The following is a 17,495-nucleotide window of genomic DNA, read 5'->3' on the forward strand; positions in this document are numbered from 1 at the left end:
GGGCGTAATCTACGCCCCTTTCCGCAGATAGCTATGCCGGAAGTGGGTGCAGATACCTGTACTGTACAGGTACCTGCACCCCCTCCCCCCTGAAAGGTGCCAATTGTGGCGCCGGAGGGGGGGAGGATTCCAATGAGCAGAAGGTCCACTTTAGGGTGGACCTCCGCTTTAATGTTTGAAATTCCGAATGTTTGAAATTTCGAATGTTCGAAATTCCAAATGTGCAAATTTCCGAAAGGTTAGAATTTCCAAATGTTCGAATTTGGGAATGTTTGAAAATTTGAAAATTCAGAAATTCTAAATATTCAAAATTTTGGAAATTTCGGAAATTTGACAATTATAAAAATGTGGAATTCTGAAATTGAAAATTCTAATTTTGACAAATTCTTCAATTCAGAATTTTTCAATTTTCGAAATTTCCGAATGTTCGAATTTGGGAATGTTTGAAAATTCAGAAATTCAAAAATCCAGATATTCGAAATTCAAAATTTTTTCACAAATTCGTTAATTTCAGAATTTTTCCATTTTTGAATGTTCGAATTTCCGAATTCAAATTTCCAAATGTTCGAGTTTTCGAATGTTTGAAAATTCGAAATTTCAGAATTGTGAAAATTCAGAATTGTGAAAATTCAAAAAAATTGAAAAATTCAGATATTCGAAATTCAAAATTTTGGAAATTGGAAATTTTGGAAATTTGAAAATTCTAAAAACTTTGATAAATTCATTAATTTCTGAATTTTTCAATTTCCGAATGTTCGAAATTCTGAATGTTCGAATTTCCGAATGTTCGAATTTGGGAATGTTTGAAAATTTGAAAATTCTGAAATTCAAAATATTCTAAATTCAAAATTTTGGAAATTGGAAATTTCGGAAATTAGAAAAATTTGGAATTCGGAAATTGAAAATTCGAATTTTCAGATTTCCAAGAAAAAGCAAAAAAACGAATGAAACAAAAACAAAAACAAACAAATTTTTTGTCAGTGCACATGTCTAGTGGTGTTGACTCATTTACTATTATCCAATAACCAGATTACCGACCCACCAAGAAGGGGCATGTAAACAAGAAGGTACTACATGAACACTATGGCAGTTGCTTATGATGCGCAAAAGGAGAATTTACTCATTTACTTACCTTAGAAGCTTCCACCAGGAACAGCCTGAATCTGGAGCAGTTGTGCTAGGCAACCAATCAGCTTCTAGCTTTCATTTCTAGCTCTGTTGGCTCTCTCTCTCCTCAATGGACAGAGAGGCAGCAGCAGGAGCCCCTGGCTGTCAATCGCAGCCACTGACGAGGGGGCAAGGCTGAGCCGCACTCAATGGAGAACGAGTTCGCACAAGTGCCCCCCAGAGCATGTTACCTTGCTCTTGGATCACTTGACAGGAGGGCGGAGCCTGGAGCACCAGCGGGGGGCTCTGTGCAAAACCATTGGACAGGTAAGTATAACGTTTGTTATTTTAAAAAAAATTTGCCTTTAGTATCACTTTTAACGTAAGTTAGTACAGCCCCTAAACTAGGCACTCCCTGCTTCTTTATGTTCGCCTAATTGTGTTTCAATTTCTCTGCAGAGATAGGACTTAGGAAAGTCATTGTCTTCTTACACCTAAAAAGACTGGAAAAACATCCTTTGCATTACCTTATCTGAAGTATGCTGGGCATTGCTTCTGTGTCTTACTGAAGAGTTAAGCTGTCTGTGGATTCTGCCAAATCAGCAAGTCTGTCCGTACATACTGGAGCCTCAAACAGTTATGGATCTGAATTTGAAATGGCACATTTTTTTACAGATGCACTTGAGGGACATATTTATTTTACAAAAAAACGAACACAGAAATTGAAAGATACATTACCCTTGTGTAATTTTTTTTTCCAAACCGATAATTGTTATTGCAGTTTTGAAAGCGCATCTTTATTTATCAAAAATGGATTACAAAATCACAATGTGACACAGGGCACATCCATAAAACTCAAATTGCAAAGCAAGCACCCATGCTTGAAGGCAGCATGCTATAGGTTGTTCACCAGAGGAGTCTCCTTCAGTCTGAAGTTAGAAATGTTATTTGTTCTGTTTTCAAATGGAAAAAATATGAGGGGCCTTCAAAAAGTTTCTTCACTTTTATTTATATATATTATATATAATAAATAGAGTTTTAAAAAAAGTCCAGAAACTTTTTGGAGAACAATTGGCAGCATAATACAAGGGGTCTTCAAAAAGTTTCTGAACTTCTATATACACTATATTATCAAAAGTATTGGGACACCTGCCTTTACATGCACATGAACTTTATTGGCATCTCAGTCTTAGTCCGTAGGGTTCTATAGCAGCTTCAACTCTTTTGGGAAGGCTGTCCACAAGGTTTAGGAGTGTGTCTAAGGAAATGTTTGACCATTCTACCAGAAGCTCATTTTTGGTCAGGCATCGATATGGAATGAGAAGGCCTGGTCTCTGCTTTCTCTATCTGGTGGCTCTTTACTCCCAATGGATATACACTATATTGCCAAAAGTATTGGGACACCTGCTTTTACACGCACATGAACTTTGATGACATCCCAGTCTTAGTCCGTAGGGTTCAATATTGAGTTGGTCCACCCTTTGCAGCTACACCAGCTTCAACTCTTCTGGAAAGGCCGTCCACAAGGTTTAGGAGTGTGTCTATGGGAATGTTAGACCTTTCTTCCACAAAGCAAGGTCCATAAAGACATGGATGAGCGAGTTTGGGGTGGAGGAACTTGACTGGCCTGGACAGAGTCCTGACCTTAACCCAACAGAACACCTTTGGGATGAATTAAAGAGGAGACTGCGAGCCAGGCCTTCTCTCCAACGTCAGTGCCTGACCTCACAAATGGGCTTCTGGAAGAATGGTTGAACATTCCCATAGAAATAGAGTTAAAAAAAAGTGCAGAACCCTTGTATTATGCCGCCAACTAACAAGTATGCTAATTGGGAAGTGAACTCTCTGAGGAGTGGGCCTTCTGGTGTTGCGTGAGGTAGGAACGGCGTGTAAAGGACTTCCCACAGTCTGGACAAACATAAGGCCGTTCACCGGTGTGGATTCGCCGATGCGTGTTGAGTCCCGTCTTCTGGGTAAAGGATTTCCCACACTCCAAACACGTATATGGCTTCTCTCCAGTGTGTGTCCTCTGGTGGGCCGTCAGTGCTCCACGCCGCGTGAAACACTTCTCACATTCGGAACAAGTATAAGGCCGTTCCCCCGTGTGGATTCGTTGGTGGTTGACCAGCGCCGAGTTCAAGTGGAAGGATTTTCCACACCAGGAACACGAATACGGCTTCTCGACCAGATGCCTCCGCTGGTGAACAGTCAGTTCTCCCTTACGAGGAAAACACTTCCCGCAATCGGGGCATGCAAATGGCCGCTCCCCGGTATGAATCACCTGGTGCAGGATCAGCTTTGATTTGTGGAGAAAGGATTTGTCGCACTCTGAACATGAATAGGAGTGGTTGGCGGAATGAATCCTCTTGTGAGTTTGAAGACGCAAGTTACTGGAGAAGCTCTTCCCGCACTCAGAGCAGGCAAAGGGCTTCTCCCCAGCGTGAAGTTTCTGGTGAACGATGAGGTGCGTCCTTCGGGAAAAGCAACTCCCGCACTCGGAGCACTTATAAGGTTTCTCCCCGGAATGAGTTGTCTTGTGAACGACGAGGAGCAAGCGGTGGGTGAAGCTCATTCCACACACGGCGCACACGTAGGGCTTCTCCCCGGTGTGAACCTGCTTGTGTTGGGCCAGCGACCGCTTCTGCGCAAAACGTTTGCCGCATTCCTCGCAGAAAAACAGTTTCTCTCCCGTGTGGGCCATCTCGTGTTTTTTAAGGTCGAACTTTTGGTTGAAGCCCCTCCCGCATTCCCTGCACACGTAGGGCTTTTCCCCCGTGTGGATCCGGAGGTGGATGATGAGAGTGCTCCTCCTGATGAAGTCCTTCCCGCACGTTGGGCAAGGGTACGGCCGCTCCTTGGAGTGTGACCGCGAGTGTCTCTGAAGTGTCGATTTCTCCGCAAAACACTTCCCGCAGTCTTTGCATGGAAACGGCTTTTCCCCGGTGTGGACCTTTAGGTGCCTTTTAAGCTTTGTCTTTTCCCGAAAAGTCTTCTTGCACTCGGAGCATGAGTACAGTTTTGGACTTGTATGGACTTGTTGATGTTCCTCATGGACTTGCTGATGTTCCTCAGCCTGGTCTTTGTCTACTAATGTTCCATCTCCTTCCACGATGTCTTTTTTGTGGTCTGAGTCATGATGGACTTGTTGATGTTCCTCAGCCTGGTCTTGGTCTACTAATGTTCCATCTCCTTCCACAAGATCTTCTTTGTGCTCCGATTCCTGATTTATTGCAACTGTTGTGTTCTCTGTCTCTGTATTGACTCCCCCGACAAATTTGATAGATTCTGATTCCTCCTTTACAGCACGGCACGGCTGTGCCACCTCAAGTCTTTCAGGTAAACCTGTTGAATAGAAATACATTTGAGTTACTTGTTTGCTTATGGTGTCCTCCTCATTCAGGCAATGATTCTGTGCATCGTAAGAACAATCATAGCAGCAGTTCAGCCGCTTGATCATTCTTACAGGTGGCGGAAGGGGACGTCTCCCCTTCCTGCCACCCTCCGGTGCTTCTCCGGGCTTACCCCTGCGATCGGCGAGCCGGAGAACGAAACGGTTGCCGCTCGAAGTTGAGCATAGAGATTTCTAGTAACCAGATGGTCATCTCTATGACATTCGGAGGCCTGGGCGCGACATTATGACGTCACGTCCGGGCCGGCGGAAGCAAACAATGCCGGGGAGTTTTTTGTTTTCAAATAGACCCCACATCCCTCCATAAAGAGGACCCCTCACACATTATTCCTATTACAAGGGATGTTTATATTCCTTGTAATAGGAATAAAAGTGATCAAAAAAAATCTGAAAAAAGAGAATGTAAAAATAAAAAAAATAAAAAAAAATAAAAAAATGATTTTTTTTTTTTAAAGCTCGTGCTCGCGCACAGAAGCAAACGCATACGTAAGTAGCGCCCACATATGTAAATGGTATTCAAATCACACATGTGAGGTATTGCCGCATGCGTTAGAGCAATACCTCACCATTCTAGCCCAAGACCTCATCAGGTAACTTGTAAAAAAAAAAAATTAAAGCGTCGCCTATGGAGATTTTTAAGTTGCAAAGTTTGGCGCATGCGCAATTTTAAAGCGTGACATGTTTGGTGTCTATTTACTTGGTTTAAAATCATCTTTTACATAACTTTACTGTTTTGTTTTTTCCTAATTCATGAAACAGTTTTTTCCCCCCAAAAAAAGTTTGAAAAATCGCGGCACAAATACTGTGTGGCATAAAAAGTTGCAACAACCGCCATTTTATTCTCTAGGGTCTCTGCTAAAAAATATATATATAATGTTTGGGGGTTCTGAGTAATTTTCTAGGAAAAAAAAAAAAGATTTTTACATGTAGGAGCGAATAAGATGGGAAGTGGGTTAAAGGCAAAAGATCAAAAAAAAATATTTTGATAGTTACACATGGTTACATAGTTGGCGAGGTTGAAAAAAGACACAAGTCCAATCCGGTTTGTGTGCTTTTATGTTAATGCAAAATGATCTTTCCTGAAAGGCTCCATGGCAGCATACGTGTGGGTAGCCCCGCCTCCACGATTACCCAATAGGACCCAACTCCCATAAATCTTTGCTCCTGGCTACTATCAGTGTTCCTTTTTTGTCCTCCCCAGTAGGACCAGATGGTTTCTTTCCTGGAAATAAAACTTCACGACGATCGATTGGCTGATTGACTGAGAATTTTTCCTCCGATAGGCCCTGACTGTTAAGCAGGGTATGGAGAGTATTTGCAGAGTAGCGCTGAAGAAAGGATTTCCTACCTGAGTGCGCACGGTCTGTGTCCCGTTGCTATGGGTGACCATTATCTGCTGGAGGTATGGCGTGTGTGTTCCAGTCCGTTCGGCCAGGTGATCGTTGGTGGAGTGGTGAGCCTTTTATCTATCCATGGCAGCATTGTATTTGTGTGTATTTCTTTTGTTTGTCTTGCGGTCTCCTCCATGCCATTTGCGTTCGCTTCCGCGTTCCAGCAAACCTCTCTCCTACTTCCGGGTTATGCAGGCGTTCTGCGCATGTGCGAACCCGGTATGAGACCGAGGCTTGGTTCCCGCGCATGCGCGCGAGCGCCTCGCGTCTGACGTCGGCGATGACGTCACGGGCGCCAAATTTAAAAGGCTTTGGAAGCTGTCAGAACCCTGGGAATGTTTGCAGTGGTCGCAGCGACTTCCCGGGGTTGTCAGCGCGGCGGTTTAAGGTAAGAGCATGTCCCTTAGGCTGGGGAAATGCTTTTAAAAAAAAAAAAAAAAAAAAAATGTGTGTTTTATTTTTCTCTTTGGTTGCAGTGTTTCTTAAACTGTGGGTTTATTGTGAATATGGACGCCTTACTGCCTCCTAGTGGCCAGCCCGCTCATGTTAGGTAGGTCTTTAGTATTTATGCTTTTTATATATTGGAGAGAGTGTTTGGCATAGGTAGGATTGACTGTTTATCCTTTTCTCTCTCTGTCTGTTTTACCCTTACAGCCCTTCTGGGTCTGATCCACAACCTATCACTTCTAGACGCAGTGGATCATCAAGATCACACCGCCATAAATCCTCCTCAAGATCTAGCCAGCATAGGTCAAGATCTGAACAGCATAATAAGAATTATTCTCACCCCCCTGCTGCTCACTCCAGCAAGCGTACGGAAAAATCATGCTGGGGGTGCAGGATGCCTGTTCCTTCGGACGTATCCTTATGCGATCATTGCTTCTCCAAAGCTGCAGATGAAAGGGATGATGCAGACCAGCGTTTGGAGTCAATAGTAAGACGGGTTGTGAAGGAGTCTCTGCAGGAGAGGGATGCTCTACAGCTGTGTGAATCCCCGTCAGAATTATTGGCTCCTCCACCTGGAGAGAACCCATTGCAGGAGACATGGGAATCCTCTCAGCCAAGCCGCCTATCTGCTCCCTTCTCAGTGAATCTGACTGTGAGGATCCTGGTTTAGGTTTTGACTATGGACTGGTGCCTTCATTGGTCAAAGCAGTGAGAGAGGCTCTGAAGTGGGAAGACCCTATTACTTCCCCACCAAAGCAGAGAAAGTTCGTTAAACAGCTCAATAAGGAGCGACAATTTTTTCCCTTCCTTTCAGAGTTGGGTGACATTATTACCGAGGAATGGAGCAAGGTGGATAAAAAGGGTTCCATGCAGTCAAAAATCCTGAAATTATATCCGTTTAAAGAAGAGGATGTGAAGCACCTGGAGTCAGCACCACTGGTGGATGCAGCACTCATGCGTTTGGTGAGATATGTAAGCCTACCCTTAGAGGATACGGTATCCTTTAAAGATCCTTTGGAAAGGCGGATCGATTCAGACCTTAAGAGGATATATCTGACTTCTGGAATGGCTTGCAAACCAGTGCTTGCAATGGCAGCGGTATCCAAGGCCATAGAATCATGGGCTGACTCTGTAGAGGAATTCCTGAGGGGTATTTCTATTGAGTCAGCAAAAGACTCCCCTATTCAAGAAATCAGGATGGCGTCTGCCTTTTTGGGGGAGGCATCTATTGATGTTATCCGCCTGATATCTCGGGATATGTTAGCAGCAGTCTCAGCTCGCCGTGCGTTATGGCTCCGTCCATGGCTGGCGGATCCAGCATCCAAACAGGCCTGGTGCCGTATTCCCTTTGAGGGGTCATCTTTGTTTGGTAACAAGCTGGATACTGCCATATCCCGGGCTACAGGTGGGAAATCTGGGTTTCTTCCCCAGGACAGACGTCTTCAAAATCAAAGGCGTCCATTTCCTAGAAGACAAGGCCCTGATCGTGCCAGGGAGGCGCGGAGCTATAGACCTGGTCGAGAATTCTCAAGGTCATGGAGATCCAGGCAATCTTCTTTCAAAAATACCTCAAAAGGGGGTTCGTCCGGCAAGCAGGATTCCGCGAAATCCTTTTGAAATTGGGCCCGCTCAAACTTGTCAGGTGGGGGCTCGTCTTCTCCACTTCAGGCATGTTTGGGCGGCCTCAATTCGGGATTTTTGGACTGTAAAAACAATTTCCTCAGGTCACAAGTGGGGTTTTATCAGCACCCCAAAGCTAAGATTTATTCCCACAAATCTTCCAGAATCAAAAGAGAAGAAACAAGTCCTATTGACCTACGTGAACTCTTTACTGGATCAAGGCGCAGCCGTTCCCGTTCCAGAAGAACGTGGAGAGGGCATGTATTCCCCTTTGTTTCTGGTTCAAAAGAAAAACGGCACATGGAGGCCGGTAATAGATTTGACCCATCTCAATTCCTTCATTCGCAAAGAGAAGTTCAAGATGGAATCTCTGCTTACCATCCAGCAGTCCGTGTATCTGGGGGACTGGATGATATCAGTCGATTTGAAGGACGCTTACTTCCATGTTCCCGTGGCAAAGGAGTTTCAACAATACCTCCGCTTTGCAGTAGGCATTCAACATCTTCAATTTACATGTCTTCCCTTTGGGTTAACAACGTCCCCACGGGTCTTCTCCAAAGTTCTTTTGGCAGTTGTGGCCTTTCTCAGAGTCAAAGGTGTTCGTCTCCATCACTATCTCGACGACCTTCTTCTGCTATCCCAGAACAAAGATCAGCTCTTGGAGCACAAAGACCTAGTCATCTCCACTCTACAGGAGTTCGGGTGGCTTCTGAACTTAGAAAAGAGTCACCTAGATCCAACTCAGTCTCTTGTTTTCCTAGGGGCGCAGTTCAACACAGCAGAAGGTACTATCGCCCTTCCAGAAGAGAAGGTTGGAGTCATACGAGACAGGATTCATGCAGCCCTTGCAGCATCCCATCTCTCGGCTCTCCAATGTCTGAGGGTGATTGGCACAATGTCAGCCACCATTCCCATGGTAAAGTGGGCCCAGTGGCACACTCGTCCCTTTCAGAAGGGGTTTCTACAACAGTGGGACTTATCCAGCCAGACACAGCGCATATTCCTCACTCCAGCCATGAGGACGTCTCTTCTTTGGTGGCTACAGGGGAAGAACCTGCGCAACCACCATTCAATCATTCCCATGTCATGGGTCACGGTAACTTCAGATGCCAGCAACCGAGGATGGGGCGCTCACTGCCTTTCGGAGGTCGCTCAGGGCAGGTGGACGTTTCCATCACAGAGAGTCGTCTCCAATGTTCTGGAGCTAAGAGCGGCCTTCCAGGCGCTTCGGTCATTCCATCATCTGACAGCGAATGCCTCGGTCATGCTAAGGTTGGACAACACAACCGCGGTGGCTTACGTAAAGAAGCAAGGGGGAACTCGCAGCTGGTCCCTGTTACAGGAGACGGAGCCAATAATGAATTGGGCTCAGAAGAATTTGTCCAACCTTTCTGCAGTCTACATCCCAGGGGTGCAGAATGTTCAGGCGGACTTCCTATCGCGTGTCGAGTTGGACAACAACGAGTGGTCTCTACACCGGGAAGTATTCGATTGGCTCCTGACCTTAGGATTGTCCCTGGAAGTCGACTTGTTCGCTTCCCCGTGCAATCGGAAGCTTCCGAAATATTACTCAAGGTTCAGGGATCCCCAGGCATATGGGATAGATGCCCTCACAGAACATTGGAAGTTTCAGACAGCTTACGCCTTCCCTCCAGTTCCGGTGATCCTGCAATTCCTTCAGAGACTCAGGTCAGAGAAGGCGGAGATTCTCGCAGTGATTCCTTTCTGGCCCAACAGACCTTGGTTCCCTCTACTGCTGCTCCTCAGTTTTCAAGAGCCAGTTCCCCTGCCTCTCAGGTCGGATTTGCTATCTCAAGGCACAAGGTTACATCCATGCCCATCATGTCTGAACCTCAAGGTATGGTTTTTGAGAGGGAAAGGCTAGAAGCTCTTGGTTGTCCGGAAGAGGTCATCCCAACCCTTCTCAATTCCAGACGCGGGAGTACTAATAGGGTATATGAGCGTATATGGTCCAAGTTTTCGGCCCATATGTCTACCAGAGAAAATTCTTGCAGTTCTCCAACAATACAAGACATACTAAGCTTTCTTCAAACAGGCCTTGATTTACCTCTAGCTATCAGTTCATTGAGAGTCCAAGTATCGGCTATTTCAGCCTTTACGGGTATTTCCTGTGCAAACCATGCACTGGTACAACAATTCTTCAAGGGAGCTACCAGGCTCAGACCCCAAAGAAAACCAAGGTTTCCTAAATGGGACCTCCCTTTAGTGCTGGATTTTCTCTCAAACCTTGGAAAGGATTCTACGGAGCCTCTGTCCATAAGGGATCTCACTCTCAAGACCATCTTCTTGGTAGCTATAACCTCAGCCAAGAGAGTTTCTGAGATTAGGAATCTAGGTTCGGAAGAACCCTTTCTGACTTTCTTTCCAGATAGGGCAGTATTGATTCCCATGTTGGGATCGCATCCCAAAGTAACCTCGGTCTTCCATGAGAATCAGGAAGTTGTGCTTCCCACTTTCAAAAACTCAGAGAGTCAGGATGTTCATCCTCTGGACGTAGGACACGCGCTTAAACAATATTTGGAAGTCACAGCTCCCTTTAGACAAACGAAATTTCTTTTTGTTCTCCCTCATGGCAAGAATAAAGGATTGCGAGCTTCGGCTAGATCTATCTCTACCTGGATCGTTCAGATCATCCAGAGGGCGTACAGAGCAAAGGGCTTGGCTCCTCCTGAGGCATTAACGGCTCATTCAACACGGAGTATTTCAACATCGTGGGCAGCTTCTCGCCATGTGGCGCATGAAGTTATTTGCAGAGCGGCCTCTTGGTCTTCTATTAATACCTTTGTTTCTCATTACTGTGTAGAGCCAGCGGCTCTGTCTTCTGTTAATTTTGGTTTGCAAGTTTTGTCGGTTGACAATGCTAAATAAACTTTTGTTCTTTGCTCGACATTTTGCCCACCCGGGTGTGTTTGGCGAGTTATTTCCCACACGTATGCTGCCATGGAGCCTTTCAGGAAAACTGAAAATTTATATCAAATGCTTACCGTAATTTTCCTTTCCTGATAGGCTCCATGGCAGCAGGAGTTCCCTCCCAAATGTCTGGAGTCGGCTAGTTACGGAACACTGATAGTAGCCAGGAGCAAAGATTTATGGGAGTTGGGTCCTATTGGGTAATCGTGGAGGCGGGGCTACCCACACGTATGCTGCCATGGAGCCTATCAGGAAAGGAAAATTACGGTAAGCATTTGATATAAATTTTCCGTTTTTGCATTAAAAAAAATATTTTGAAAAAACTGTTTACTTCCACCCTGGACCAGATGTGATGCTCTGGACCTCCAAGGCCATAGAGACGATCAAAGATGGTCTGGTCTCTGGTAGCCTCTGTGACCAGCAGGCTGCACCATCAGATCGTTTCTCAAGCGTGCCGGTAAAAACGGCAAGCCCGCAAGACGTTGGTGAGTGGCGGGAGAGGGACGTCCCCTCCCCACTGCTTCTGAAAGCATTCCCCCCCCCCCCTACTGGTCAACTGCACATTGAACACGGAGATCAAAATGACAACAATGCGGCATAGAGCTGCTGTATATAAAGTCGATAGACACTACTAAACACACCTCTCTGTACAAAGAAAGCGCTCTCCTGCTTTTCTTTTTCCGTTTTTATATTCCGTGTTATTTTATTTATACTGTGACTCATTGCTGTATCTGTTAAAGCTGGAGCTTAGTAGATTTTTTTATAGGTGGACTGTAGAGAAAAATAAATGACAACTTACCCGGTGATGTGAGGGGCGGCTGATCCTCCATCATGACGTCCTTGTAGAGATCCTTGTGTCCTTCTAAATACTCCCACTCCTCCATGGAGAAATAGACAGTGACATCCTGACACCTTATAGGAACCTGACACACACAATGATACAGTCACCATCCAGACACATCCCTTGTCTGTTACTGGATAATGTCCCAGAATTCCCGGCACCGCTCACCTCTCCTGTCAGCAGCTGAATTATCTTCTGGGTGACTTCTAGAATCTTGTTGTTGTTGTTATTCATTGTCAGAGAGGAAGACCAGGGATCCTTGGACTTCTTTAGGGGTCCATAATCCTAGATAATGAGACATGAAGCAGTACAAATATATGATCTTCACTTCTCCGGTCAGGTCTGTGTTTTATTAATAGAGATAAGAGTGATGTCATGTGACCTCCCAGAATCCTCCTCACCTCTCCGGTCAGCAGGTAGATGATCTCCAGGGTGAGGTTTAATATACTCTCATTAATATGGGCGGAGTCATCCCTGTCCATCTTTAGCGGAGGAACTCGGTTATATCTCGCTGCCAACACCTTTTGGCTTCCCCACCTTCTGAGAACTAAACATGACGGGGATAACAAATCGTATAATATATTAGAATATAAATGATACAATACTTTACATCAGTAATATAATAAAAATAGGACAAAGCCAGCAACAAAAATACACTGAAATCTTATATTACCTTTTGGGTTCCAAAAAAAAAGCAAAAAATATATCCAAAGAGACACAAACAGCTCCAAACCTGGAATTATCTCCACCCACTTCCTCTTTGTTATTTTGACATCCTGCCTTTTGCGTTCCAGCCTTCTGTTTTCTGCGCTCCACCCTCTGACTTCCGGTCCGGTGTCCTCCCACGTGTATGTGTTATTTAGCTTCCTCTAAAGGCCACCAGAGGGAGCGCAAGCATTCACTGAGAGTAAAACGGTGCATTTAGCAAAGTCGGCCGCTAGATGGGAGTGTTGAGCAACAACGCTCAATCAATAGAGGCTATAATATAAGTGCTGCTCAGCACTCCCATCTAGCGGCCGATTTTGCGAATTGCTATGTAGTCCAGTAGACTAGGTAGAAGCTGACATATATTAGAGCAGGGGGTAGGCAACCTTTTGAGGGAAGTGTGCAGAAAAAATGTTTTTCAAAGAAATTGAGCGTGACGATTTTCTAACAACAAAATGTCAACTTCACACTCTCAATCACGAAAAGGATTGTTTATAAAGTAAATGCTGTTAATGACTTGAGTAGTGAGAAATTACCATCCTGCACTCTCACGTCTCAGGATTGGCCCCAATTCCCCTGCTCATCTGCCCCACCTCTGTACCCCCCTGCTCATCTGCCCTACCACTGTACTACCCGGCACATCTGCCCCACCTCTGTACCCCCCTGCTCAACTGCCCCACCACTGTACCACCTCGCTCTTCTGTCCCACCACTGTACCCAGGGCCGCTGATAGGCCAGTACAACTGGCCCTGCTGTACCGGGCCTGACCAGCAGGGGGGGCCCGGGCAACCTGAACTGCAAAGTCAATTTTTAATGAAAAAAAATATATTCTCCTCCACCGATCACCGTCCGCACCCCCCGCCATCAACACAGTGCTGACTCTGCTCACCGCTACATGGAGAGATAGCGGGTTGTTTACTGATTGATCGGAGCTCACTGATAGCTCCGGATCACAGCCAGGGACAGCTGCTCAGAGCCAGCGCTGACACTTCCATCCTCCCCTCACAAGCAGGAAAGGAGAGAGAGCTGCTAATGCTGCTGCTCTTCCTCCTTCCGCCCACTTCTCCTGTCTGCCCCGCTGACCCATCAGGGGATGAAGCCAGTGTCGGACTAAATCCCGAACTTCTGGCACTGCGCTCCACTCAAGGAGGATTCTTAGCTAGGCCAGTCTGTTCCTCCGCTCGGTGCCTCTCTCCCCGCTCCACCTCTCAGCTCCGCCCCCCCATCTTCGGCTCTCACGGTACCTTATTCATGCCGGTAAGGCAATACAAATGATGTGGATCTTAAAGAGGGCAAGGGGTGCTGCTATAAGGGGGGTCTCTAGGGGGGGTACTCTGATGTAATGGGTATCTTTCTTTCCTTCCACTCCCCCTGTACCACTTACCCTCCCTCTGTGCTGTGCCCTCCAGCTCCCTCCTTTACCTTACTCTTTTGTCCTGTGCCCACTTACCCTCCCATGTACTGTACCCTCCTGCTGCTCGGTCCTGTGCCCACTTACCCTCCCACTGTGCTGTGCCCTCCTCCCCCCTATACTGTGACCACTTACCCTCCCTCCTGTGCTGTGCCCACTCCCCCTCCCCCTGTACTGTACCCTCCTGCCCCCTGTACTGTGCCCACTTACCCTCCTCCTGTGCTGTGCCCTCCTCCCCCCTGTACTGTGCCCACTTACCCTCCCCCTGTGCTGTGCCCTCCTGCCCCCTGTACTGTGCCCACTTACCCTCCCCCTGTGCTGTGCCCTCCTGACCTCTGTACTGTGCCCACTTATCCTCCCTATCTTCTGTGCCCTCCTGCTCCCCTGGTACTGTACCCTCCTGCCCCCTGTATTGTCCACTTACCCTCCTGCCCCCTGTACTGTGCCCACTTACACTCCCCTCTGTGCTGCGCCTTCCTGCTCCCCCTGTACTGCCCCATCCTGCCCCTGTACTGTGCCCACTTACCCTCCCCTTGTGCTGTGCCCTCCTACCCCCTGTACTGTGCCCACTTACCCTCCCTCCTGTGCTGTACCTTCCTGCTCCCCCTGTTCTGTACCCTCCTGCCCCCTGTACTGTGCCTTCCTGCTCCCCCTGTACTGTACCCTCCTGCCCCCTGTACTATGTCCACTTACTCTCCCCTGTGCTGTGCCCTCCTGCTCCCTCCTTTACTATACCCTCCTGCCCCCTGTACTGTGCCCACTTACCCCCCCCCCCCTGTGCCGTGCCCTCCTGCTCCCCCTGTACTGTTTCCTCCTGCCCCCGTACTCTGTCCACTCCCCCCCCCCTGTTCTGTGCCTTCCTGCTCCCCCTGTACTGTACCCTCCTTCCCCCTGTACTATGCCCACTTACCTTCCACTGTACTATGCCCACTTACCCTCCCCCTGTGCTGTGCCCTCATGCTCCCTCCTTTACTATACCCTCTTGCCCCCTGTACTGTGCCCACTTGCCCTCCCCCCTGTGCTGTACACTCCTGCCCCCTGTACTGTGCCCACTTACCCTCCTCCTGTGCTGTGCCCTCCTCCCCCCCTGTACTGTGCCCACTTACCCTCCCCCTGTGCTGTGCCCTCCTGCCCCCTGTACTGTGCCCACTTACCCTCCCCCTTTGCTGTGCCCTCCTGACCTCTGTACTGTGCCCACTTATCCTCCCCATCTTCTGTGCCCTCCTGCTCCCCTGGTACTGTACCCTCCTGCCCCCTGTATTGTCCACTTACCCTCCTACCCCCTGTACTGTGCCCACTTACCCTCCCCCTATGCTGTGCCCTCCTGCCCCCTGTACTGTGCCCACTTACCCTCCCCTCTGTGCTGCGCCTTCCTGCTCCCCCTGTACTGTCCCATCCTGCCCCTGTACTGTGCCCACTTACCCTCCCCTTGTGCTGTGCCCTCCTACCCCCTGTACTGTGCCCACTTACCCTCCCTCCTGTGCTGTACCTTCCTGCTCCCCCTGTTCTGTACCCTCCTGCCCCCTGTACTGTGCCTTCCTGCTCCCCCTGTACTGTACCCTCCTGCCCCCTGTACTATGTCCACTTACTCTCCCCCTGTGCTGTGCCCTCCTGCTCCCTCCTTTACTATACCCTCCTGCCCCCTGTACTGTGCCCACTTACCCTCCCCCTGCGCCGTGCCCTCCTGCTCCCCCTGTACTGTTTCCTCCTGCCCCCCTACTCTGTCCACTCCCCCCCCTGTTCTGTGCCTTCCTGCTCCCCCTGTACTGTACCCTCCTTCCCCCTGTACTATGCCCACTTACCTTCCACTGTACTATGCCCACTTACCCTCCCCCTGTGCTGTGCCCTCATGCTCCCTCCTTTACTATACCCTCTTGCCCCCTGTACTGTGCCCACTTGCCCTCCCTCCCTGTGCTGTACACTCCTGCCCCCTGTACTGTGCCTGCTTACCCTTCCCCTGTGCTGTGTCCTGCTCCCCCCTGTACTGTGTCCAATTACCCTCCTTATACAGTTATTTATCACTTGAATTATTTTTCCCATTGGGGGTGTGAGTGGGGCCTCATGCTTAAGTTTTGCCTAAGGCCCCACCTAGAGCCGCTTCTGCCCTGCCAATACACCTGAAAACTATCTACAGTAAACTATCTTTAACGAGACCTGGCTTGTTGTTTTTTTCAACCTTTGTCATTTGTTTAATCTCCCTAATTCAATTTCAAAATACCATTTTATTTATTCATTAATGGTTTGTATTACATATAGATATTAACGAGGTCTGTTCTCATCTGAAAACCTATAACTGGCTGGAGAAAAACAAATATTACTTGTAGACAAACCTACACTTTGTTTCAAGGCGGGGTCTGGGGAGGGCCAATGGGTGGGGCCAGGGGTGGGGCTGAAGGGGGGACCAGGGGCGGGGCCAGGGTGGAGCTGAAGGGGGCCCCATCAAGTAGGCTGTACGGGGCCCCATGATTTCTATCAGCGGCCCTGACTGTACCACCCTGCTCATCTGCCCCACCAATGTAACCCCCTGCTCATCTGCCCCACCAATGTACCCCCTTTCTCATCTGCCCCACCACTGCAACCCCCTGCTCATCTGCCCCACCAATGTACTACCCTGCTCTTCTGCCCCACCACTGTAACCCCCTGCTCATCTGCCCCACCAATGTACCCCCATGCTCATCTGCCCCACCAATGTACTACCCTGCTCATCTGCCCCACCACTGTAACCCCCTGCTCATCTGTCCCACCAATGTACTACCCTGCTCATCTGTCCCACCACTGGAACCCCCTGTACATCTGCCCCAACACTTTACCCCCCTCTTTTTCTCTCCCGCAACTGTAACCCCCTGCTCATCTGCCCCACCAATGTTCCCCCTTTCTCATCTGCCCCACCACTGTACCTCCCTGCACATCTGCTCCACCGCCGTACCCCCATGCTCTTCTGTCTCACCGCTGAACCATCTTCTCATCTGTCCTAACACTGAGCTTATCTGCTCATCTGCCCCACCACTGTACCTCCTGCACATCTGTCCCACCTCTGTTCCCCCTGCTTTTCTGCCCCACCACTGTAACCCCCTGCTCATATGTTCCACCAATGTACCTCCTTTCTTCTCTGCACATCTGCCACACTTCTGTACCCCCTACTCATCTATCCCACCAATGTACCTCCTTTCTCCTCTTCCCCACCACTGTACCCCCCTGTACATCTGCCCCACCTCTGTACCCCCTGCTCTTCAGCCCAACCATTGTAACCCCCTGCTCATCTGTCCCACCAATGCACTTCCTTTAACATCTGCCCCACTGCTGTACCCCCTTGCTCTTCTGTCCCACCGCCAAACCCCCTTCTCATTTACTCCAACAGTAAACCCCCCCTGCTCATCTGCCCCATCACTATCCCCCCCCTGATTTTCTGTCCCACTGCTGAACCCCCTTCTCACCCCTCTCACCACTGTACTTCTTGCTCATCTGCTCCATCAATGTACTCCTTTTCTCATCTGCCCCACCACTGTACCTCCCAGCACATCTGCTCCACCGCCATATCCCCATGCTCTTCTGTCTCACTACTGAATCACCTTCTCATCTGTCCTAATACTGAACCCATTTTCTCATCTGCCCCACCACTGTAACACGCTTTTT

The 17,495-nt window shown here is 48.2% G+C and overlaps 3 protein-coding genes across 5 annotated transcripts in view; 2 read left to right on the forward strand and 1 right to left on the reverse strand.

The window, feature by feature from the left end:
* Positions 1 to 17,495, forward strand: part of LOC143956257 (uncharacterized) — a 167,414-nt gene that overhangs the window by 111,414 nt on the left and 38,505 nt on the right. The gene's annotated exons all lie outside the window — the stretch shown is intronic.
* LOC143956229 (uncharacterized) overlaps positions 1 to 17,495 on the forward strand; it is a 146,715-nt gene that overhangs the window by 76,686 nt on the left and 52,534 nt on the right. The gene's annotated exons all lie outside the window — the stretch shown is intronic.
* On the reverse strand, positions 986 to 12,609 carry LOC143956251 (uncharacterized). Its single transcript, XM_077466441.1, has 5 exons — positions 12,420 to 12,609; positions 12,148 to 12,293; positions 11,915 to 12,031; positions 11,705 to 11,828; positions 986 to 4,449 (listed from the first exon to the last, which is right to left on the reverse strand). Exons 2-5 carry the CDS (start codon positions 12,226 to 12,228, stop codon positions 2,933 to 2,935), a joined length of 1,839 nt encoding a protein of 612 aa, XP_077322567.1. The 5' UTR covers positions 12,229 to 12,293; positions 12,420 to 12,609; the 3' UTR covers positions 986 to 2,932.

Source organism: Lithobates pipiens, unplaced genomic scaffold (assembly GCF_037356315.1).
Source record: "Lithobates pipiens isolate NorthernLeopardFrog02 unplaced genomic scaffold, aLitPip1_a1.2 Scaffold_35, whole genome shotgun sequence".
Taxonomy (NCBI): Eukaryota; Metazoa; Chordata; class Amphibia; order Anura; family Ranidae; genus Lithobates; species Lithobates pipiens.

What these genes read in the sequence shown, in the direction of transcription:
- LOC143956251 (XM_077466441.1), bottom strand. Translation starts at nt 12,228, where the DNA reads ATGGACAGGGATGACTCCGCCCATATTAATGAGAGTATATTAAACCTC. An exon ending in TTCAGCTGCTGACAGGAGAG is followed by an intron (nt 11,829 to 11,914) that starts GTGAGCGGTGCC and finishes TGTGTGTGTCAG; the next exon opens with GTTCCTATAAGGTGTCAGGA. An exon ending in GCCGCCCCTCACATCACCGG is followed by an intron (nt 4,450 to 11,704) that starts GTAAGTTGTCAT and finishes TCTATTCAACAG; the next exon opens with GTTTACCTGAAAGACTTGAG.